This window comes from Cibotium barometz, chromosome 7 (assembly GCF_041138505.1).
Source record: "Cibotium barometz isolate CiBa-2024 chromosome 7, ASM4113850v1, whole genome shotgun sequence".
Classification (NCBI taxonomy): Eukaryota; Viridiplantae; Streptophyta; class Polypodiopsida; order Cyatheales; family Cibotiaceae; genus Cibotium; species Cibotium barometz.
In genome coordinates, this window is record NC_141052.1 from 8,671,910 (window position 1) to 8,696,909 (window position 25,000).

The 25,000-nt window shown below is 49.2% G+C and overlaps 1 protein-coding gene across 6 annotated transcripts in view; it reads left to right on the forward strand.

Moving 5' to 3' along the window:
* Window positions 1–25,000, forward strand: part of LOC147636654 (ribonuclease H2 subunit B) — a 122,557-nt gene that overhangs the window by 66,617 nt on the left and 30,940 nt on the right. For all 6 annotated transcript variants that reach the window (XR_015266185.1, XR_015266187.1, XR_015266188.1 and 3 more), the window contains exons 5-6: window positions 13,065–13,188; window positions 13,266–13,330. Coding sequence is in view for 2 of the 6 variants with exons in the window: in XM_086800120.1 (XP_086656246.1) it covers window positions 13,065–13,188; window positions 13,266–13,330 (189 nt within the window). In the remaining 4 variants the exon portion in view is untranslated. The remainder of the gene's footprint in view (window positions 1–13,064; window positions 13,189–13,265; window positions 13,331–25,000) is intronic.

Genomic DNA, 25,000 nt, shown 5'->3' on the forward strand with positions numbered 1-25,000 from the left:
CAAGTCCCAACGGACAGCCAAGTCCATAGTATCACATGAGTGGCATCAATCCCCGGCATATACAAATGCCATGGACACTAGTCCAATGTCTATACATGATGAGAAAGCACGGGTGGACCGATTGGATGGCCAAATGGTGGCACCATGCTCGTGGAAACCAATCACCTGCGCTCTCTGCAGAGTGCATCGGCTGAGATCCTTGGAAGGGCGCTTTGCTCTGATAACTTTGCCATGAGGTCCAATAGAATAAGTGAGGAGGGGATCTTCTGTCTAGCGCGTCCCTGAGCTCCCCCCCCCCCCCCCCCCCCCGCCCGCCTGCCCGCGGCTTGCCTGCGAACCTTAGCCTCCTTCGCCCCCATCTCCGGCCTCCCCCTATCCTTCTTGTGCAGTTGCGCTACCCCCCCCTCCTCCCCTCCTCCTTTGCTGCGCCTTCCTTGCCGCCTCCTCTCCTCCTCCGCGTGTCCCCCGTCCCCTTGCCTGTTCGCTTGCCCCTCTCCGCCAGCCCTTCCCTCCCTCTCTCCGTGTGCGCCCCCCCCCCCCCCCCCCCCCTTTCTCTCTCTCTCCCCCTTAGCCCTCCGCCGCCTCTTTTTTTCTTTTTCTTTTTCTTTTCTTTTCTTCTTTTCTTCTTTTCTTTTTCTTCTCCTTTTTTTTCCTTTTCTTTTCTTTTTCTTTTCCTTTTCTTTTCCTTTTCTTTTCTTTTTTTCCTTTCCTTTTCTTTTTCTTTTCTTCTTTTTTTCTTTTCCTTTTCTTTGCTTTTTCTTTTCTTTTTCTTTTCCTTTTCTGTTCTTCTTTTCTCTTTTTCCTTTCCTTTTCTTTTTCTTTTCTTCTTTTTTTCTTTTCCTTTTCTTTTCTTTTTCTTTTCTTCTTTTTTTCTTTTCCTTTTTCCTTTCCTTTTCTTTTTTCTTTTTTCTTTCTTTCTTTCTTTTTCCTTCTCCTTCTCCTTGTTTTTTTTTCTTTTCTTTTCTTTTCCTTTCTGTGCCCTCCGTCCCTTCCTTTCCTCTCTTCTCCGCCATCTCTAGCCCATTCTTGTTCGTCCGACAACACCGTCAGGTTGTGGGTTTTTCCTTATTTTCTTGGCAAGTTTCGGCCTCTTCTAGTTTTCGCCCCCAGGAGGACTCCATGGTAGCCACTCTGTCTCCCCCGACCGAGGGCATTGTTTGTTGCCTTTTGTTTTCCGAAGCGGACCTGCAGCTTCTCGCTACAACTGTCGCATCCCTAGAGGCCTCCACTTTGGTATGCAAGATTGTCGGTAGCTGCCCCGCACGTGGCCAACTCAGAGATCTTCTTCAGGCTAGCCTCCTAGGTGCACCAACAAAGATCACAGATATTCATCCTTTGGGGTGCGGCTACTACAAGGTTGAGCTCGACTCACTAGCGGCGTCTGATCTTGTCATGCAGCTGAGCCCCATTGCATTGCGTACGGCCCAGGCCTTCTTTGCACGGTGGCAGCACGGCTTCGACCGGACATCTCACCCATTAGCTGGAGTTTCAAGCTTTCCTGTGATAGTCTACTTTCCAGGCCTCAGGAAGGAATACCTTCCTCTTCTCCTAGTTATTGGTGGTGCCATCGGGAGAGTGATGGAACCCCCCCCCCCCGGGTGCCTCGGTCCTCGCACGAGGAACGGGGATTCCATCTCTCCGCATTTGTATTACCTCGCCAGATTCTGTGCCTCACATGATATCTATTCCCAGTCTTCGCGGCGATCCCATTATGCAGCGAGTGGAGTATTCTGACCTTCCAAGCCAATGCTTTATTTGCAGATAGATGGGTCATCTGGCCAGAGTTTGCCCTTGGCGTCAGACTAGGCGACCGCCCCCAGTGGTTCCCCCTCCTACTTCCCACTCAGATCCTCATCAGGAGCAGGTTTCCAGGCCGCGGAGCACGAGGTTTTGACCATGGATGACCCATCAGCTAGAGAGTGGTAGATTTGCAGCCAGTCTACTTCGTGCTTGGGATCATCTCGGGCCATCCCTCAGACAAACTGTTCCAGTGGAGGAGCAGCTTCGGCAGCCTCTTATCTGGAACCCTTGATTCGTTCACCCAGTGGCCACATTCTAGGAGCCCGACTGCACAGATCTTGGGGCGCCTTGAGCATGGGACCAGCCAAGTCTCTTGGAGATTGGGTTGCACACATGCAGTTACCTCAGGAGGAGCAGGAGAGAGGCCTTATAGGGATCTGGGGTACAGATAGGCTCAGCATCGACATTGACTCAGCTATTCCTCCGGAGTGGTTGACTCCTATTCTAGACTCGACCCCCCCAATGTGGCTAGGCGTGTTCACCAGACACGATATTCACGTGGCAGTCTATGAAGCAGATGAGGACAGTTGTCTACTCACTTTTTCTATTGGATTACATGGCAGATTAGAGAGATCAGAGCACCCCTTGGAGGATTTCAAAGGCTGCACCTTGTAGAGGGTGAGGGTGATTGGTTTTCGGGCACGTGCATGGCACATAGATCCAGCACTAGCCAAGGTGGCCAAGGAGAGATTTTGGCGGTTATCGATTTGGGAGTGCCTGTATATACAACGCGGCTCGGCCGTAGGATCCAAATGTCGGGGGCAACAGCAGCACACTAGTAGTCTCAAGGCTTCCTTTCAGATTTCTGGAAGAGGCTTTGGGACAGCTTTTGGCCGAGGGAGATCACTCTCTTCCTCTACGGCACACATAGGAGTTTGGTAGTGGGTACTTGGCTGGCAGTCGGAGGTCGGTCAACATCTTGCCCGAGGCGCGGCCACCCCAGGAGTCTTAGCGACATTGCGTTTGGGACTGCCCGAAGGCTCAGCAGATTTGGCAAGGGATTCTCCGCATCTTTGCTATGGACAAGGCGTCAACCTGGATTATCACTTGGGGTACTGTCGCTTGGGCCACCGAGGCTAGAGTGGTCAGGACTTACGAGGAGGATGGGGGAGGCCATGCCGTTCAGGTCTCCCACCATCATATTGCAGTAGTACCAGTCACAGCCCCACCCGCAGGTGTTTGGTGACTAGGCTCATGCGAGCACCGGGAGATTTGCAATAGCATAGCAGCCTGGGACATCTGGCGTGCTAGATGTAGCGAGGCCATGGAGGGTACCCACACTCCACCGGCTGAGACCATCAGGAGCATATGGCTCGACATCATTCACACCCTCCGTGGTCAGTGGGGGAAGCTACAGGGAGGTTCTGACTGCATGCGGAAGCGGCAGGAAGCCTTCTTGAGACTTGGGAGGCTTGGCCTTTCCCTCACAGATAGAGGTGGTGACCCCATTTGGCACTACAGACCACCTGTGTGGTTGTTTCCCCCCCCCTCTCCTTGTATGAGATAGCCTTCTCCTCATAGAGTGGCCAGCCGGAGGAGAAGCATCTCTCCCCCTTAGGGCCTTATGATCACTTGTTTACCACCCTTATATGAGGCGAGTTTGTATTTAGCCCTTCGTGGTTGTACTTAGCCCTTTGTGGCCGTTTTCTCTTTAACTAATTGAAGGATCTTTTTCCCGTAAAGAAAAAAAGAATAAGTGAGGAGGGCTGCTGAATTCTCGTCAGTGCCATACAGTGCTAAAGGTATGTCATGTCTTGTGAACACTCCCAGCCACTTTGGGGGAGGATCATATGCACCTTAAAGAGGTGATGCACTGACTGTTGTGAGGTCAAGATGGGTCAAGTGTTACTTGGTGGAACAGCGGCAGCAAAGATATCTAGTACAACATCTAATACGGTTGCTGCAAAACCTCTACTGCATACAACAATTTTGTATTGGAACAGAAAAAGGGAGTCAAGAAAAGTATAAACCTGATGGGTTAGGCCTTGATGCCTTGATCAAGCCCATCCAACTCACCTTTTTTTCTCAGGAAAAGGGGATGTCAGAACAACCCTAAGATCAAGAAGCCTGCTATCTGCTGCCTGTCTCGTGTAAACATGCATAGTATGCGGGGCTGTTTCTTCAACGGTTTAATTAGGGAATGTAGGTGGCTACAAGAACATCACAATGTTTCCAACAAAAAGATGTGGTTTCATGATAATTCCATGCTCAAAAAAGGTAATTTCTACATGTCATGGTCCATGGATAGGAAATGTCTCAGTGACGTTTAGGTCTTTGGTCAGAGTATGGGGGATAGTTCATGAAGCAGTGATATGCTCAACTTTCATAGTTAATGGTTGCTTTATTCTTGCAAATCAATTTCAGCAAAGGAAGGACCCGAGCTCCAGCTTCATCCTGTGAAGTCCTGGTTGCTGATTGGGGACCTCCTGTCAGCCCCTTTGATCAGCCAGCAGGGGCGGATCTTTGATATCCAGTTTGGGGGGTGGGGGGGACAAGTACATCCAGGTGCATATTGAGTCTGCTTCCTTGGCAGGCCGGGTCCTGTTGCAGAGCCCCATCACGTTACACTGTGCTCATGTGTACTTCGTTCAATGGCACATGGCTTGTTGCCCAACTTTGTTCCCTTTGTGTACGGGTCATGCTTCCTAATGACAGTTTGCTCACCGGACCTTCCTAAAGAGCACCGCAACCTTCTTCATATGCTCGGTAGTACTCTTGGGCACGTAATTGAGACCCCACCAGATGACAGCTTCATTGGTCACCAGGGCAGTGTGTCTCCCATCCATCGGGGTGCTCTTAGCCTGACCTGAGATCCTTCCCCCGTTACGTGCGATTCCTTGCCTTGACACCTCTCATTTTCAGCAGCGGCTGGAGTTCTATGGACTCCCTGGACAGTGTTTCATTTCCCATCAAATGGGGCATTTCGCGAGGACCTTTTTGTGCCAGCACCCCACTGGCAACTGCCCGTCCCTAGGAGACTTTGCCCCAGACCGCCCTTTGGGTCTAGGCGACTAGCCAAGAGACCGTCATCGCCCTCTTCACTACGATGCATGACGCTGTCCACGTGGAATAGTCGTATTGACATGGGAACCATGCGTGACTGCCAAGAGGGAACACGTTCAACATAGGCTATTAAGAGAGTGACGTGCTGGCCCAACCACATTATAGTTCCCGGGCATTTAATGAAACACGCTTCAAAAACATTCTATATCTTTTTCGTACCTTTTGATATTTTGGGGGGAGTGGGTGTGTTGTAAAGGCCCCCCAAAAAAATCCCATGGTTAGCCCAAGAACATCCATTGATCCCTGAAAATATATAGAACATTTAAGAAAATTTCTTTCTTTGCAAATTTCCATCATGAAAATTGAGAATTCTGCATTCTGAAACCTGATTCTTGATTTCTGATCCCTATTGAAGATTTGAACAGTCTCACAAATAGAGAGAGTCTAGAGCCCAAACTGCACTACACGGTGCCTCTGAGGTCAGTTTTTGCGAGGAGGACAACACCTGCAGGCACTTGTTGAGGACGAGGCATGTGCGAAAGGAAAACCAATGTGTTTTTTTTTCCCGCCGTGTGTGATAGGCTGTTGTATGATAGTGATCCCATTTTTCTACAAAACCAATTTGCAGCTGAAAAGACAGGTATAAATGTTGAAATGTTTTCTATGTGCCACTCCTATTATCTACCTTTATTGTGTATTGCACCCTAGTTCCCTTCTAGCAAATAGCCTGTCTCAGCAATCATAGTTTAGCCAATGTAGCTGTGTTCACAAGAGCGCTTGGGTGTGGAGTGTACAACCATTTGTTGTCTTGTTCTCCATCTATATCCATGTGCAATTTGAGTTTAATTTAAGGTTTGCTCTGTAAAATGTTGTCAAGTCTTTTGAGTGCTCTCTTGCATCTTTGCACAACAGGCACTTATTGCTTCTTTAAACTTCCTAATACAGGACTGTATTGTCAAAACCCCGTCTTTCAAAAAAACATCGTGCATTGAGCTGCGTGCTCCCGCTGTCGCTCTGCTTCTCTGCTGGCACCCCTCCTCTTCCCCGCATCTCCTTCGCTTGTGCCCCCCCCCCCCCCCCCCCGCCCCAGCTTTCTGCCAGCAGCCCCTTCCCCTCTTTTTGCCGCCAGCGCACACCCCCCTGTTGTCCAATCTGCCCGCGCTCCCCCATCTGCCCCACCAACACCCCCCCCCCCCTCTCTTCTCCCGCCAGCTTCTGCTGTGCCTCCTCCCCCCGCTTTCTGCCAGCAGCCCCTTCCCTTCTTTTTGCCGCCAGGGCACACCCCCCGTTGTCCAATCTGCCTGCGCTCCCCCCTCTGCGCCCTCTTCCCCTGTTTCCCCCTTAGCAACACCCCCCCCCCCCGCCCCCCGTGATGGCATGTGGACGAGGCATGTGCGAAAGGAAAACCAATGTGTTTTTTTTCCCGTCGTGTGTGATAGGCTGTCGTATGATAGTGATCCCATTTTTCTACAAAACCAATTTGCAGCTGAAAAGACAGGTATAAATGTTGAAATGTTTTCTATGTTTCTAAAAGTATGAAACACGTTTCGTTGCAATTATGAATGCCACTCCTGTTATCTACTTTTATTGTGTATTGCACCCTAGTTCCCTTCTAGCAAATAGCCTGTCTCAGCAATCATAGTTTAGCCGATGTAGCTGTGTTCACAAGAGCGCTTGGGTGTGGAGTGTACAACCATTTGTTGTCTTGTTCTCCATCTATATCCATGCGCAATTTGAGTTTAACTTTTTAAGGTTTGCTTTGTAAAATGTTGTCTAGTCTTTTGAGTGCTCTCTTGCATCTTTGCACAACAGGCACTTATTGCTTCTTTTAACTTTAAACTTCCTAATACAGGACTGTATTGTCAAAACCCCGTCTTTCAAAAAAACATCGTGCATTGAGCTGCGTGCTCCCGCTGTCGCTCTGCTTCTCTGCTGGCACCCCTCCTCTTCCCTGCATCTCCTTCGCTTGTGCGAACCCCCCCCCCCCCCCCCCCCCCCCCCTCTTTTCTCCCACCAGCTTCTGCTGTGCCTCCTCTCCCCGCTTTCCGCGAGCAGCCCCTTCCCCTCTTTTTGCCGCCAGCGCACACCCCCCCTGTTGTCCAATCTGCCTGCGCTCCCCCTTCTGCCCCCCCCCCCCCCCCCCAGGGAGGATTCCATGGCAACCGCTCTGTCAACCCAGACCGAGGCTGCCGTTACTTGCTTGTTTTTCTCTGAAGCGGACCTGTAGCTTCTCGCTATGACTGTTGCATCCCTAGAGGCTTCCACTCTAGTATGCAAGATTGTCGGTAGCCACCTTGTGTGTGGACAACTCTGATATTTTCTTCAGGCTAGCGTCCTCGGTGGGCTTGCAAAGATCATAGACATTCATCCTCTGGGGCGTGGCTACTACTAGGTTGAGTTCGACTCGCTAGAGGCATCAGATCGTGTCATGCAGCTCAGCCCCATTGCATTGCCTACGGCCCAAGCGTTCTTCGTGTAGTGGCAGCACGGCTTCGCCCCACATCCGACCTCTCTACCCCCTCAGTCCCTATTTAGAGCCTCACCAGGGGGTAGAGAGAGAGGCAGGTCCTCAGGCAACTGAGCACCAACACCCGACCACGGACGACTCTACTTCCAGAGAGTGGTGGACCATTGGCCCATGCCAGGGCCGTCAGCCGACTACCAGAGCTGAGCTCTGCTCCCACTGGATGCGTCAGGCTCACAGAGTATAGGAGGATTTGGTTCTGTCATACGCCCGTCGGTGATGGGCCCCCTTCAGTCATTGCGAGGGTCCCTCCAGCCCCTCTGGTTTGGCGGTTGCTTCCCCGTCGAGATTCTTCTTCCAGTTCTCAGTTTCGAGTGAGGCGAGCTGCGCCTAGTGAACCCCCGGCGTACCCCTGCCAGCACCCTCCCTCTCCGATTGATCATTCCTAGTCGCTCCCATGTCCCTCCTCTCCGCCTCCCTCCCCTCCTCCGCCCCCGCCTCCGCCTTTGCCTCTTGCCCCCCCCCCCCCCCCCCCCCCCCTCTTCTCCCCTCCTCTTCCTCGTTCATCCTCGCCTCCGACTATTTCTGCAACAGTCTCCTCTGCCCTCTCCTCTTCCTTTGAGCCCGCACTCCCCCCTCCCTCAGCCTCTCCAGAGGACTCTCGTTCCCTCCTCTGGCTCTTGACCCAAAGCGGAGATAGCCACGAGCTCTGGCCGCCGCTTGATTCATCGATTCTCGGAGCCGGTAGAGATGACCATTGTCGCTTCCCCGGTTAGGGCTCTCCTGCCAGAGTCCCCTGGTGGCCCCCCCAAGGTCTTGGGGTTGCTTGTGGATTACAGTTTCTTCCGATGTCTTCCAATGGAAGGGACATATGTTTTTAAGGAGACAGTAGCTCCCATTCGGATATGTGGTGTGTTTCATTACTCCAGAAATTCTATGCTAGTGAGTGGCGCGATGATCGTCTCCTTTCCCTTGAGTGTAGCCGCGGAGACGGAGTGGGATTTGGAGTCGGTGGCTGCCGCCATCCAAGGGCAGGCTGTAGAGCTCTCACACCATCTACACGATCTACGCATCACCGATGTGCTCACTCACATCTCGCCATTTGCTAGGATGGAGCTTGGAGGCTCAGACCATAGAGAGGAGGACTGGGAAGTGGTCGTAGTACCCCTCTCCCCTTCTTACAGATACCTCCGTTGTGATCGATGGAGTTCGGAGTATGCCTACTCTCGTGCTCAGACACAGTTGCGACACATGGAGGGCAGGATCCGCGCCCACTTGGTGCGCCTTCGCCCTAGGATTGATTGTGATTATTCCAGTGGAGAGCAGTTCCAATAGTTCAATCTCTATGAATAGCCTCATGGAACATTCAAGGTTTAGGAGGGCCTTAGTGCTTTCAAAGGCAAGGGGTTCTCAGAGGAGAGCTTCACAGAGCCACATTTGGGGGACCCATCAACATTCTTTTCCTCTAGGAGCACCGCCTTTTCGAGGGGCGTTTCTGTCTCTGCGGGAAGATTTTACCATGAAGGCGCGTTCCTCTTTTGGCCCCTCGGAGGTATTTGTATTACTCTCAGTGAGCAGCTCTTGCCGGTAGTGACATGCTCAGGTGTCATAGTCTTTGGGCGAGCTCAGTGGGTTACCATTATGGTTGGAGACGATTGCGTGGGCTTTCTCAATGTTTATGCCCCTAATGCTGGAGCAAGTAGAGTCATCTTCTGGAGCAGAGTTCATCAGGTCCTTCCTCAGGCTGACTTTTGGTGCATGGATGGAGACTTTAACATGATTAAGGTAGCAGAGGACAGACGCGGAGGACACGGCCACAATCTCAGGCGGAGAGTACTCTACATGGGAGGAGTTGATCCTGGCACTCGAGGGACAGGATCTTTGGCATCTTCCAGAGTTTGGGCGCAGTCCTGGGACCTTGTGCTTCTCGCGGTGTGATAGAGGGACCACCCCTCCCAACCTCTCTCGTCTTGACAGGTTTTATGTGGATGAGTGGGCTTGTGGCCGTGGGGGCATGATTGACATCTTGGCAGGCACTACTTTTTCGGATCACGCTCCAATTATTCTGTCCTTAGAGGATCCTTGGAGGCAGGACATGCACACGAGCACTTGGATTCCGGAAAACCTTATACAGGACCCCGAGATGTGCAACATGATAGAGCAGATATGGATTTCGGGCTCTACCACGTACACCCTGTATGCGGGCCTTGGTGAGATCAGCAACTTCTTGTAGGAGGCAGCTCAGAGCAAATTGGAGGGATTTCGTGAGCAGGAGAGGAGTCTGAGGAGGGGTCTTACTTCTCTTCAGCGGCTTCATGAGAGTTCCCTCGATAGCCCTTGGATTGAGAGTCAGCGTGCTGCCGCGCGTACGGAGATCAGATGCATCAAGGAGAGGAGGGTGGAGTACAGGTACCATGCCAGAGCTTCCTTTTCAACGTAGGCCGGCGATAGTCATGGGGTACTTCTTTGAGATAGCAAGCCCCCACAGGCAGAGAGATGGTATTCGGAGGTTGCGTGGCCAGCATGGAGCTATTGTTTCTGATCCTCCCGATGTGAGAGCCATCGCCAGTGATTTTTTTCGATTTCTCCTCACAGGTGCCCCATTATCTCCACAGGTGATGGACGCACGTGAGAGGGTTTGGCGGTCATGGGAGAGGTGATTCCCCCCGCTCTTCGGTCCTTCTTATTGACTTCCTTCACTACAGTTTAGCTGGCGGAGGCATTGACGACTCTTCCTAGGGGCAAATGCCCGAGGGCGGATGGGATTCTAGTTTCTTTCTTTCTTCGCCATTGGGACCTCATGCAAGGCGGCCTGTCTTCAATGAGATTATGACCATAGGTGCCATGCCAGAGAGTGTTTTAGAGGGTTTGATACACTTGATGCCTTAGGAGGTTGGTGACAAATTGGATATCCGGTAGTGGAGACCCATCACCCTTCTTGGGATGGCCTACAAGATCTTGGCCAAGGCCATCAGCTGGAGACTTTAGCCTTTCCTCCATGACTTGATCCATGACACTCAGACAGGTTCTGTTCAGGATGAAAGCATCAGGAGAGCGACTGGCACAAGTCGTGTGGTTTTTGGGTAGGCTTTGTACCCGCCCTGACTTGGCGCCTAGTTGAGGCTTTCCAATGGATCCCGAGGGGCACTCCAATTCGCTATCTTGGATGTCAGGTGGACATCGATATCTCTCTAGAGCAGCAGCTCGTCCCTCTTCTTTTGAGCATTCGAAAGAAGCTCTCCCTAGCCGGTCAAGTGGTGGTCGCGAACCAGGTCCTTCTTGCCACCATGTGGTACATTAGTTCTTGTTGAGCCTTCTCCCGAGCATGTATTGGTTAGTGGGCCAGCGGTGACGGGAGGCTTGACTGGGCCAAGGTGCCTAGGCATCATTGACATTGTTATTCAGAGCCATGTTGCATTGGGCAAGCTGACCGGTGGTGAGCGTTGGAAGAGCATCCTCTTGGCCTGGATTTCAGCCCCCACCCCGAGTCTAGGGGACCCTTGGCCACAGACTAGATGGATCTTCACAGAGATGCAGGTCTGCAGATTTAGCCCAGCTTTTCAGGACAGATCAGAGAAGCTTCCTCGGCAGCCATTGATCTCGAACCCCCGATCGGTTTACCCAATGGCCATATGTTGGGGGCCTGACCTCATGTATCATGGGACGCGTTCAGCATAGGACCGGCTAGGTCCCTTGGAGATTGGCTTTAGAGACAGGCTCAGCATCGACATCGACTCTGCTATTCCTAAGGAGTGGCTGACACCTATCCTAGACCCGGCTCCCCAACTATGGCTAGGCGTGTTTACTAGGCATGATATTCTATTGGCAGTCCATGGAGCGGATGAGGGCTGTGGTTTACTTAGTTTTTCTATTGGTCCCCATGGCAGAGATCTGAACCCCGCTTGGAGGATTTCAGTGGCTGCACCTTACAGAGGATGAGGTGGATTGGATTTTAGGCGCGTGAGTGGCACACAGATCCCCGCTAGCCAAGGTGGCCAGGGAGAGATTCTGGCGGCTATGGATTTGGGAGAGTTGAACTCTCACGTGCCTCTAGTGGGACCCGAGAGAGTGGGGGAGGAGACTCTGGATGCCTCCTTTTTTGCATACACAGTGCGGCTAGGCCGCAGGATTCAGATACTAGAGATTGATGGCACCCCGGCAGCAGCAGTAGATTGGCAGTTAGAGGGCTTCTCCTAGCAATTTTTGAAAGAGGATCTTGAACAGTTTTCGGCCTTGAAAGATCACCCTCTTTCTTTGGTTGATGGCACACAGGAGCTTGGCAGTTGGCACGTGGTTAGCCATTGGAGGTCGACCAGCAGCTTGCTCGAGGTGCGGCCACCTTTAGGAGTGTCAAAGACATTGTCTTTGGGATTGTCCAAAGGCTTAGTAGGTTTGGCAATGGATTCTTTGCATCTCACTATGGACAGGGCCTCGACCCGTATCATTACATGGGGCATTGTTGCTTGGGCCACAGAGGTTGAGGTTGTCAGGGCTTATGAGGAGGATGGTGGGGGGCTTGCCCTTCAGGTCTCTCACCTCCGCATTTTGGCAGTACCAGTCATAGCCCCATCTACTGACCACTAGAGCCCGGGCTTATGTCAGAGATGGGAGATTTGCAATAGCATTGCAACTTGGCACATATGGTGAGCTAGATGCAGCGAAGCCATGGAGGGTACCCACACTCTGCCTGTGGAGTCCATCAAGAGCATTTGGTTCAACATCATCCATACCCTCCGCGGTTTGTGGGGGAAACTATAGGGTGGATCTGACTGCATGCAAAAGCTGTGGGAAGCTTTCTTGAGGATTTGGCGGCCTGGCCCTTTTCTCACCGATAGAGGTGGTGATCCCACTTGGCATTACAGACCACCTGTGTGGTCATACCCCCCCCCCCCCCTCCCCTCTTCTGTATGAGATAGTCGGAGGGGAAGTGCATCTTTCTCCACCTTTTGATTATTTGATCCCCGCCCCATACATGGAAGCGAGTTTGTATCTAGTCCTTCGTGGTTGCATTTAGCCCCTCATGGCTGTTTTTCATTAACTAATAGAAGGATTTTTTTCCCGGGAAAAAGAAAACCTGTCTTTCAAAGCAGATGGTTCTTTTTTTAAAATTTTTTTCGCTTGATCGAATCACTATTTTGTCCAAATTTTAAATTCCCTAAATAAATTCCTTGGCATGTCCATAGTCCCTCTTTGATGTTTGAACCCAGCCACGGTTGGCTACTTTAACATGGACAGGCAAGGTTGTAGTGAGCGGAGAGAAAACTACTCATGGCCTCAGCAACAAACAAAAATAGATAATGTGCCAGTTGGAGAGCTCTAGAGGAGCTTGAGAAACATGTCTTTTGGAAGAAAGAAACACGGTTGACTACCCTGGCATGCTGAGTCAAGGCTGTAGTAACAAGGAAGGAGAGGTGGTTAAGCTGACTAGAAAATATTTGGCTACCTTAACGCGCCGAATCAAGGTGGTTGCAAGAAGGGAGTAGAGGAGCACAAGCTGACTAGAAACAAGTGTCTTGTGAATAAGTTTGTATGTGTGCAATCCAGTTCAGGGCACATAGAGGTGATATAAAGTTCTAAAAAGTAAGACTTATGACAGATTGTGTGCTGTACGAAAGAAAGTCAAAGCTGCCAAATGTTGTATTTTTGGACCGGAAAAGTACATGTGCTGCATCAATAGTGGCGGTCTTTAGATAGATTTTCTTTAGATAGATTGTGCTGGTTTGCATGATCAGCTTTATTGGACAGAATACAGATAAAACTGTGAATTGATCAAACTTGGTATATCAACCTTCTGTAGAGAGCAGATGATATGGGCAAATTCAGATTGCTTGAGGAAATATTGTATGTCGACGGCTATCCTGGCTACATGAACCTTCTACAGCTTTTGCAGGACTCACTTGATGCAGTTTGTGAAGTTCAAGGTGAAAGAATCTCAAAATTTCTGCCTTTTCCCAATAAATTCAGTGCTGAATGGGTTTTAAACTGAAAGCATTTGCAGACATTGGATCTTCAAAGTATTATAGACTTGACGACTCCAAAGTTCTTTCTTGGCTTTGCTGCAAGGTAGGTAACGTGATATGTTCTTAAAAGTCGGTTTGTTACTGATACTGAAAATTGTCCATCATTCTGCATTTGGAGAACAAACAGACTGTAAGAAGCAAGGCTCAACAAGTGAATAATTGTTGTTGAAAATTTAGTAATACTAAAAATTGTCCATTCTGCATTTGGAGAACAAACAGACTGTAAGAAGCAATGTTCAACAAGTGAATACTCATTGCTGACATATTCTGCTTTGTGACAAAAATTTGGCATTTACAAAACAATGAAGTGCAATTTTGGAAGCATAAGATTGCTGGATACAGAGGCAAATTATCTGATAAGAGATGTATGGCATCATCCATCTCCGGTGTGTTGCTACATGGCTCATATGATGGACATATTCTGATTTGATTCTTTTTCATGACACACTTCTAGATTACAGAAATGATTGCTGCCTTGGCCCTAGTGAATCCATGGATCTCACAGTAAAACAGTGCTGATCTGAGATGGGAGCTTATCAGCAGCATCCCTGCCTGGCAGATTTGGTAGGTGCAGTGCAGAAAGGTCATTTAGGGTTCCATTATTCGGCCAGTCGAAACCATCCGCTCGAGTTAGACAGACCTAATCCACACTCTTTTCAGACACCTAGAGTTTGTGACGAGCAATTCGGAGTGCATGCAGCAGCACCTGGCAGCTGTCTTGCACACTTGGGAGCCCAGGCCCCTTCTTCTCTCAAGGGGACTCCGACATCAAGTGGCCTTATAGGCCTCCAATGTGCCCCCCCCCCCCCCCCCCCCCGCCGAGTAGTGAGCTTTAGGGTGCAACCCTCACCATCCTTCTTATAAAGGAGCGTCGGGCTCGTTTCCATAGCCCATGCAATAGTCCTGCAGAGTATAAGTTGGCGCGTGCCGGGATTCAAGGCGAAACGGTGCAACATGTGCCACCAAATCTGGTGTGCCTTTTTGTAGTCGCAAAGGCAATGGCGTTGCAGCTCCCAAGGATTGCCGCATTGATGGCAGGTAGCCTCCCAGCTGGCAATCTCGCAAATCATGTGCCCACTACAAGACTTATGTTACCACCAACCAAAAGGAAGAGAGTGACTTGTTGGGGTAAAGGCGTTATGCCCACCCTTATAGTGTGTACAAGCCCATAAGTTATAGTACATAGTACACTTAGTACTTTTAATGTACTAAGTGCACTATGTGTACTAGTGCAATATACATGTGTGATAGGGGAGTCACACACTCATGCTTTTCATGAGTTGACTTATCCCCACAACTCTCTCTCTCTCTCTCTCTCCCTTGCTTCTCTGTGTATGTCTCCCATGAATGAACTCTAAACCCTAATTCAGGTTTCTCCCCGTCAACTGGTATCAGAGCAGGTGTCCTTCGAATCTCTGACGCAGGCAGGCAGCAGCTCGACTCTCCATTAGCCTGTGTGTGAAGAGTCGCCTTTTTTTTGCTGGTCGCCTTTGTGCAGCACTGGCTACTGGTCGACTGTGTGACCAGTCGCAGGCAGGTGGGTGGAGAGAAGCAGCAGCGTGGGCAGGCTCATCCACGCTGCCCAGCAGGCGAATCCACGCTGCCCAGTAGCAGCAGCTGTGCGCATAACCACAAGGCAGCGTGTAGCGTGGCTGAGGCAACGAGCGAAGGCGCCAGCGCTAAGCGTCGACCTCAGGCAAACAAGGCGCCGGCTGTGCGAACCAGGCGGAGGTCGAGTGTGGCAATCGAAACTCAAGCGAAGACCTAGCGCTGGGCGTCGGCTGGCGCTAGGCGAGACATAAGCGAAGGGAGCCCAAGCGCGTAGCAAGTGGAGGGGGCGAAGGCGTGTCAGGCGCCACCCGACTCGTCGACTGCAAGTGAAGGCGCCTGGTCGTATGTAGCGCTGCTACTCGGTGAAGAGGCTAGAAGCGAACGCAAGGCAGGCTTTGGCGCTCAGCAACGAGTGAACCAGGCGTCTCCCATTCACGTTCGGTTGTGGTCGCCAATCGAGCGAAGAAGTTGCTAGCTACGTGTACTCAGGCGTAGCCAGGCTTTGTCCATAACTAGCTTGATTGGAGCAGCCATCAAAGCTCTCCAAGGATCACCTCCAAGAATCACAGCTGCAGGAGCATCAGCAGCAGCATCAACAACAAAATCGACGCCCTCCTTTCCTGCAAATCAAAGTAAATCAGAAAATTTCAAGGTATTCTGCTTCAATTTTTTTTTGGGATTTGCAATTGAGCAAATACAGTAATCAATTGAGCAGGTACAGGTGCCCAATTGCTCAATTTTTGAGCAAAATTGGCAAAATTGGGTGACATTGGTCACAATCAGGATAAATTTGCAGGAAATTGGTCAAATCAGGATCAATTTGCAGGAAATTGGATGTCGAAATTTGGGGCTTTTGATGTAATTGTGCAATTAAGCACTCATACATGCTGTATGATGTGAAAAAATCGCATATTTGGGCAAAATTGCAGCAAATTGTAGTGCAAATCAAGGGGCTTTTGTGCCGATTTGGTTGATTTGCATGCAGGCAATCGCATTTGATGCTGTGGATAATGTGCTGATGCCTTACAAGCACTCAATGTGCCTGTAAATCAAGGGGCTTTCATGTATTTGATGTATATGTGGCCAGGGGGAAGCATCGTGAACACTCTGGATGCCTTCATGTGCGTCAATGTACCATGTATGATCAGAAATTGATCTCAAATCAAGGGGCTTTTCAAGTTTGTATGCTTGTTGAGCTTGGCAAAGCAGCAGGCAAGACATTTATGCCTTGAATCCTCAAAAGTCAGCTTGCAGTCAAGGGGCTTTTGCCCAATTTCTGTTCGGAACTGTTGTATGCAGTGTACAGGACTGTAAAAGTCTGATTTTCACTCATTTGGACAGCCAGGAGAGCATTTATTGCTATTGTACCTGCTGGTACAGATTTGGCACAGCTTTGTGCATGTTTTGGCATGGCTGTACACTGTTTTGAGTGACCAAAAGGTTCAATTTCAGCTGCTGAAATTGCCGGTACAGGTTTGGTACATCATTGGTGAGCACTTAGTACTGCTGTACAGTAGTTTGGAAGGGCAAAAGAGCACATTTAAGGTGCTGTCCAAAATCTGCAGCAACCAGATTTTGGTGTTTTCATCACAAAAAGTGGGAGAAAAGTTGCATTCTTGCTTCCGCAGTGGGAGATAAAGCTTGGGAGAACATTTGTGAGCACTTTGTGTGCTTTGGGTGCAGTGTTTGCACATTTGCAGGGAGTCAGGCATTGACAGGTTGCATTTTGCTATGGCAACCACAGGTGAGAGCTCTTCATTGCTTCACATCAAGAAGCTTGAAGGCTCGCATAATTATGATATTTGGCAAACCCAGTGCTACAATGTGTTGCTCCAGAAAAAGCAGCACAAGCCTATCAAAGAAAGGGGTGTCATGCCCGCTTCTCTTACTGCTGAAGAGTGGGAAGATATGGATGAGCTGGCAAGATCTACTATCATGTTGTCTGTGTCAGACTCATCACTTTTCAGCATTCGTGAAGAGAAGACAGCTTGGGGAATGTGGCAGAGATTGCAGGACTTGTATGCCCAACAAAGTGCCTCAAGCAAAGTGTATTGGTTGAAGAAACTCATAGGCCTTCAGATGAAGGAAGGGGCTTCTATGACAGCCCATCTAAATGAGTTTAATGGTATTGTCAACCAGGTCATCAATCAAAAGTTGGCAATGGACGATGAGTTCAAAGCCACTTTTTTGTTATGCACTTTGCCAGAGAGTTGGGACACATTCAGGACAGCCACTAGCAATTCGAATGCTATGCTGTCATATGCAGATGTGGAGGGTGCTCTCCTTCAAGAGGAGATGAATAGGAAGAACAACTCTGTTGGAAAGTCCAATGCAATGAATGCACGTGGGAGATCCCAGCAAAGGGGTAAAAGCCAAGAACGGGGAAGGAGCAAGTCCCGCTCCAAAAAGGACTTGGAATGCCATTATTGTGGCAAGAAGGGACATATCAAAAAGCAATGCTACAAATGGAAGAATGATCAAAAGGAAAAGGGCAAAGGAAAAGACAAAGACAAAGATGAAGCCAAAGATGCAAAGCCAAAGGGCAAAAGTGGAGTCAAGATTGAAGAAGTCAATGTGTCACATGCAGGTGACAGTGAGGATGAAGTCCTATTCACGTCTTCACTTGATGTCCATTCACTTCTTGCAGGAGATGGTCATGGTATACACTCATGGATCATTGATTCAGGTGCCTCCTTTCATGTCACAGGTTGCAGAGACTTGTTTGTCAGGTATACTGCTGGCAATGAAGGAGTTGTTTATTTGGGTGATAACCATGCATGCAACATTCTTGGCAGAGGTGATGTGAGGCTTGTATTTTCAGATGGCTCACAGCTTATGCTCCATGATGTCAGGCATGTGCCTGAGATCAAGAAGAATCTGCTTTCTACTGGACAGCTTGATGATGCTGATTATGTTACCACATTTGGTAGTGGAAAGTGGAAGATTAGTAAGGGCTCACTGGTTGTTGCCAGAGGCTCTAAGGTGGACACTCTTTACTTTATGCATGCAGGTGTTTGTCACCATGCTAATGTAAATGCAACCGAGCTGCCGGAAATTTCTATGTGGCATAGCCGGTTGGGACACATGAGTGTCAAGGGAATGGAGCAATTGTCTCGTTTGGGTTACTTGCCTTCTCTAAAGTTTTCAAGTTTTGAGTTTTGTGAGCATTGTATATATGGTAGGCAACTACAGTGCCCCCACAAGAAAGCTCTTGGACAGAAAGATGCTCAGTTAGAGCTTGTGCATACAGATGTATGTGAGATGCCTCAGCTTTCTTTGGGAGGGGCAAAATATTTTGTGTCTTTTATTGATGATGCCACACGCAAGGTGTGGGTTTATCCTCTTCGTTTGAAGAGTGATACATTCTCAGTGTTTCAGAAGTTTGTTGCTCTTGTTGAGAATCAAACTGGCAAAACACTGAAGACTTTGCGTTCCGACAATGGTGGAGAGTATACGTCCAAACAGTTTCAGGACTTTTGTGATGCTAAAGGCATCAAGAGGGAGCTCTCTACTCCTTATGATCCTCCACAAAACGGGACAGCAGAGAGGATGAACAGGACCATTCAGGAGAAGGTCCGTTCTATGTTGTCACATGCTGCATTACCTCATGGTTTTTGGGCTGAAGCTGTTATGACAGCCATTCACCTTATAAACAGGTCACCTAACACGAGGCTTGGTGGGAAAGTGCCAGAAGAAGTATGGACAGGGAAGCCTCCGTCATACAAGCACTTGAGAGTGTTTGGTTGTGTTGCGTACGTGCACATACGCAGGGAAATGCGCACCAAACTTGATCCTAAGTCTCACAAATGCATATTCCTAGGATATGGTGACAGAGGTGAAATGGGGTATAGACTTTGGGATCCCATGAATAGAAAGATCATACGCAGCAATGATGTCATTTTTGATGAAACATGCATGTATAAGGAGTCTGCAAGGCAACAGGAGCGTGGCAGAGTCATCTTTGATGATGATGGACATCATGGACAACAACAAAGGGCTGTAAATCAGCCATTACAGCAGGAAAACCAGCCCTTAAATGGTGCTGAAAATGGTCCAAATGGACAGCCAGATATGGCAGAAGATATCCCTATGGATATACCACAGTTGGAGGAGATACCGGGCATGATATTTCAGCCTTATGGCATGGAACAGGAGCCACCAATGGGTGATATGCAGGCTGGACAGCAACCTGCAAATGATGGTCATTGGGTACGGAGGTCCACTAGACCCTCCAGAGCCCCTGACAGGTTTGTTCCAGGGGTTGACTACTTGATGCTCACTGACTGTGGGGAGCCCTCATGTTATAAGGAGGCTTTACAGAGGGCAGACAAGGCTCTTTGGGAGCGTGCCATGAAGTCAGAGATGGATTCTCTGCATAAAAATGAAACATGGAAGTTGGTGCATTTGCCTGCAAGCAAGAAGGTTTTGCCATGCAAGTGGGTTTACAGGCTCAAAGTTGCACCAGATGCAAAGCCAAGATACAAAGCAAGGTTAGTGGCTAAGGGCTTCAAGCAGGAATATGGTGTGGACTTTGAGGAGATCTTCTCTCCAGTGGTCAAAATGACCACACTTAGAGCTGTGTTGGCTTTGGTTGCGCATGATGATCTGGACTTGATTCAGATGGATGTGAAGACTGCTTTTCTTCACGGTGATCTCCATGAGGAGATATATATGCAGCAGCCAGAGGGTTATGCAGTAAGTGGAAAGGAGAAGCTTGTATGCAAGCTGAAAAAGAGTCTTTATGGGCTCAAACAGGCACCAAGGGAATGGTATCATAAATTTGATACATTCATGAAATCACAGAAATTCAGGAGAAGTGACATAGATCACTGCTTGTACACCAAGAAAGCTTTGGATGGCAGTCTCTTGATTCTCATTTTGTATGTTGATGATATGTTGATTGCCGGGAAATCTCGTAAAGAGATGGATGCCTTGAAGCAGAGGCTGCATCAAACCTTTGATATGAAGGATTTGGGTGATGCAAATCACATTTTGGGTATGCGGATACTTCGGCATAGAAATCAGCATGTGTTGTATTTGTCTCAGAAGGAATACATTGGCAAAGTCTTGCAGAGGTTCAATATGGACGGGGGGAAGAAAGCTAGTACTCCCTTGCCTCCATATGTGAAACTCAGTGCTATGGACAGCCCACAGTCAGATAGTGACAGGGCTGATATGGCCAAGATTCCGTATGCTTCAGCTTGTGGCAGTCTCATGTATGCCATGGTTGCTACTAGGCCGGACATTGCATTTGCAGTGGGAGTGGTTTCTAGATACATGGCCAACCCTGGCAAGAAGCATTGGGAAGCAGTGAAAGGTGTCATGAGATACCTGAAGGGCACACAGGATTTGTGCATTTGCTTTGGCAAACAGGATGCATTGGTGCATGGTTACACGGATTCGGATTATGCCGGTCATCCAGATAACTGGAAGTCTACTACCGGTTATGTGTTTACATTCACAGGAGGTGCTGTGTCATGGATATCCAGGATGCAGAAGTGCATTGCCTTATCTACTACAGAGGCCGAGTATATTGCAGCCACAGAGGCTTGCAAGGAGGCATTATGGCTATCTCGGTTAGTGGTTGATTTGGGTTATACAGGGGATATTCCATTGTTGCATTGTGACAGTCAGAGTGCCATCGAGTTGGCAAAGAACCCTGTCTTTCATGCAAAGACGAAGCATGTGGATGTGAAGTATCACTTCATCAGAGAGGTGATAGAGAACAAGCAAATTCAGCTTGTTAAGATTCATACGGATGACAACCCGGCTGATCTGTTGACAAAGAGTTTGCCTCCGTAGCGGTTTGCTCATTGCAGACACTTGATGGGCATTGGATGAGGCCAGTTTCAGCCTTGATATGGCCTTGTATATTATCATGTACATGCTGATTTTTTCTTTTCCTTTACTTAAGGGCACTTTGCCTTTAAGTGGGAGGTTGTTGGGGTAAAGGCGTTATGCCCACCCTTATAGTGTGTACAAGCCCATAAGTTATAGTACATAGTACACTTAGTACTTTTAATGTACTAAGTGCACTATGTGTACTAGTGCAATATACATGTGTGATAGGGGAGTCACACACTCATGCTTTTCATGAGTTGACTTATCCCCACAACTCTCTCTCTCTCTCTCTCCCTTGCTTCTCTGTGTATGTCTCCCATGAATGGGCGTTATGCCCACCCTTATAGTGTGTACAAGCCCATAAGTTATAGTACATAGTACACTTAGTACTTTTAATGTACTAAGTGCACTATGTGTACTAGTGCAATATACATGTGTGATAGGGGAGTCACACACTCATGCTTTTCATGAGTTGACTTATCCCCACAACTCTCTCTCTCTCTCTCTCTCCCTTGCTTCTCTGTGTATGTCTCCCATGAATGAACTCTAAACCCTAATTCAGTTTTCTCCCCATCATGACTTTCCTTGGGTAGAAGCTGTCCTGAAGTCTCTTCCAGAAGGCAGGGAAGGAGGAGGTAGATATATCGTGAGCCGCCAATAGTTGGCTGCAGCAGACATGCCATCTATCCCTAGGATGTAATGCCCAAGAACCGGAAGAAACGGTCTGCAGAGAACGAAGGAGGCGAGGCGAAAATGTAGAGGCGAAGCTAAAAGGGAGATGGGAGAGGCGACGGGGGCGAGTTGAGGGAGGATGAGGGGGGCAGGGAGTCAGCACACCAGCGAGGGAGAAGTCAAGGGAACAAGGGGTAGCGGGAAGGAGAAGAGAATGGCGGTGGCTCGGCGGGGGGGCTGAGGGGGCGGCAAGAAGGGGGGGGGTAGCAGCGCGAGGGCGAGGCAGGGGAGGGGGCAGTGAATAGGGGGGCACCGGCGGCAACGCAAAGGAGGGGAGAAGGCAGCGACCCGCGAAGGGGGAGGAGAGTCGGTGAAGGTAAAAGGGGAGGGGGGGAGGGAAGAAGAACTATATGTAAGCCATTATGATGGATTGTACTTTTCGTAGCCTGACATGCAAAGGCCATGTAGACAAGTGCCAGTAATTAACCTTTTGTAGGAAGCTCACACACACACACACACACATAGAGAAAGCAAATCGATTGAGAGAGAGAGGGACCTAGTGTTAGGGTTTGCGGGGCAATGGAAGCTCTCACACACACACACACACCCCAAATGTCAGAGGGGAAAAATCTGTAGAACAAAAGTGCCCCTGGAGTTGGTACATTCACATGCATCATTGCATATAAGCATATGCCCTCAAATCCCGCTTGAGTGGTGATGCAAACCTATACAAGGATGCAAATCACTCTCTACAGGAGAGTAGGCCTAAACTGTTGTGGAAAGCTTCAAACTTCTCTCGAGGCAATACCTTGGTAAACAAATGTAATCTTGTGTAGAGCGGTAGGTTAAAGTGATCTCTCCCGAATGAAGCCTCTGCCTGACATAGTGATAATGTTTCTCTATTTGCTTTGTACTTCCATGCCATGGCCATAGCACTCTAGTTGTCAGTGAGTATGGTAGTGGGTGTCTACTGGCACTCACGAAGATATGCACATAACCCCATAGCCATATACAATCTACCATAGAAGGTTGCCCTGTACTCAGCCTCACAAGTAGATATGGCAACAGTGGGTTGTTTCTTACTCAACCAAGATATGCATGAGTTGCCAAGAAAAGAATTGTTCCCACTGGTTGATTGCCCAGCTGTAGGCATATTATACTCACTTATGGTAGTGCTGTGTGTGAACAGGGCTTAACCAAGGGCACTTTTTCCCATGTGGTTTTTCCCCTTGGACATCAAGTGTGAAAGGACACTTAACATATAATATTTTGTACTTCTATATTATATGGATGTGGCACACATGCAGGGGTTGACTTGCATTTTGTGGATACCACACTTTTGGCTCTCTCTCTCTCTCTCTCTCTCTCATTTGTGTGTGAGCTTCTCTATCCTGCACCTAACCCTAATGTGTAGGTTTGTGTGTGTGAGTGTGTGAGTCCAACACCCAACAATTGGTATCAGAGCTGGGAGCTGGCCCTGGAATTCTGCTTGTGGAGAAACAGCACCAAAACTGCGAATTTCCGTTGCTTGCGAACTTTCGTCGCCGGACTGTCTGCTTCCGTCCGTCAGTTCCGTCGCTGCTCCATCGTCCGGCCATCGAAAACGGGCGGCACTAGTGGGGAGCCCACCACCGCCGCTCAGCTCGCGGGCGGTACCGCCCTGCCCAGTCGGCGGCGTTAGTGCCCAGCACCGCACCCGCTCCGTTCATCCGACAGTGCTTCCTTCCGGCCGTCTAGAGCCACCCGTCACAGCTCCGTCTCTCGGCCGCCCACAGCCGCAGTCGTCCGCCGCTGCCTCTGGTACCGCATGATATCGTATAGTACGAATAGGTTCGTACCGGTACAAGAAACAATCCTGATGTTAACCTTGGGTTAGTGGACCCATCCTGGGGATTAGGGGGCCATGGGGTTAGGGATGCAAGCTGATTTTAGAGGTTAAGGCTTATAAATGATGACCCCATAAGTTATGGCCATTTATAGCTATAGTATCCACTCATATAATTGGGGGTTTGGTTGAGGAGTGTACATTATTGTGTATTGTGGTCAATATGTGGATCATGAGTGAGAACTACTCTTGCTGGTCCATAGCGTGGTGCAGTTAGCTTGACGAAGGCCTTAGCAGGCAGGCCCTGGTGGTATGGGAGCCTAGGGTTGGCTAGCATGGATCTGTGAGGATTGGAGACTTAGCCCCTAGGGTCAGGGGTGGCGTACCGATGTAGGCCTATGGTTGGGTGGTGAGCTTTTGCCTCCTACACCTAGTTAGGATTAATCATGGATTAGCTGAACTTTAGGAGATCTTGGGTGGGGTTGGGCCAGGTAGACCCTCGACACTGAGGTAGGTTCTTTAGGGAGGCAACGAGCACTCAAAGGATCGGGGAGGCCTACCACTGCTATCTGAGGGGACTGTTAACACTTGACCAGGTGAGCAATCAATCACGGGAGGAAGCTCGCAGAACTCTTTAGGCTGACCCTAGAAGCAGATTGTGACTGGGAAGCCAGGTGCACCAATTAGTAGGTTTGAATTTGGTGAAGTACACGTGAACTCCATGTACTACGATTGGGCTCTGCAGCATGCATTTCTCAGCGAGAGAGGACGAGTTGAACTTGAATTGGATGTAGCAATGGGTACATGGGATTTGGATGTTGGAAATGTGCCCTTGCTTGGCAATGCGAGCGGCTTGCAGGACATGAATCTGGGCATGCGCGGGGTTGCTACCAATGAATTTGCATACTAGAGTCATTGCTTCCAAAGAGGCAACGTAGGAAGATAAGAGCTAGAGGTCCGCATCTGAGAATAGGCAGTTGAGGGCGGCCTTGGCCATGAAGGTCGGAGTGGCTGCCATGGAGTCCTCCGAGGGGGCAGAGACTAGAATGACACTACCTCTTGAAGCACAAACCGGGAAGCTAGGAGTGACAAGAAAACAGGTTCACGAGGAAGACGGGAGGAAACAATGGGTCTCCCAGTGCGATTGGTAGTATGTAGTGAATAAGGAAGGGAGGTCCACCTTTGACAAATTGGGTTTGGAAGACATTTTAAGATGTTAGTCACGCACAGTGGAGCTGAAGAGGCCAGCTTCTGCCTGCGCCCCCCTGCAACCCCCCCCCCCCCCCCCCACCCCCTTCCCCTTCTTCCTGGATTTCTCTCACATGAGCCATTCGTCTCGCACTACTTTTCTGTCCTTCCTGCACACCGTTACCCCACCCCCTTCTTTTGTTGCCGTCCTGGTGCTGTTTCCTCCCGTCTTCCTCATGAACAATGGGTCCCTCAGCACGATTGGTAATATAGGTACAAAACAATATTTTCACTTAATGATGGATATTTTCACTTAATGGAGTTCTAAAATTAAATCATCCTTTATGTTTTTCTACTAGCTGACATTCCATTTTTAATAGGTGTAGTAGTAGAAGCTTTCTTAGCATAGGAGGATGTCTTCTCTTCCTTCGCTTTCTTATTGACTAAAAAATGTCTATCCTAGTTGTCCGAGTAGCCCAAGGCATTCATAGAGTGGACCAATGGATCCACTAATTTACAAACAAAATAAATCTTTACCCTCATTAGGTTTTCCATACCTGATATTCGAGGGACAGGAACATTTAGTCTAGAATACTGTTTGTTTGCTGTACTGTTTGCACATTCGCTTGGCCTTGC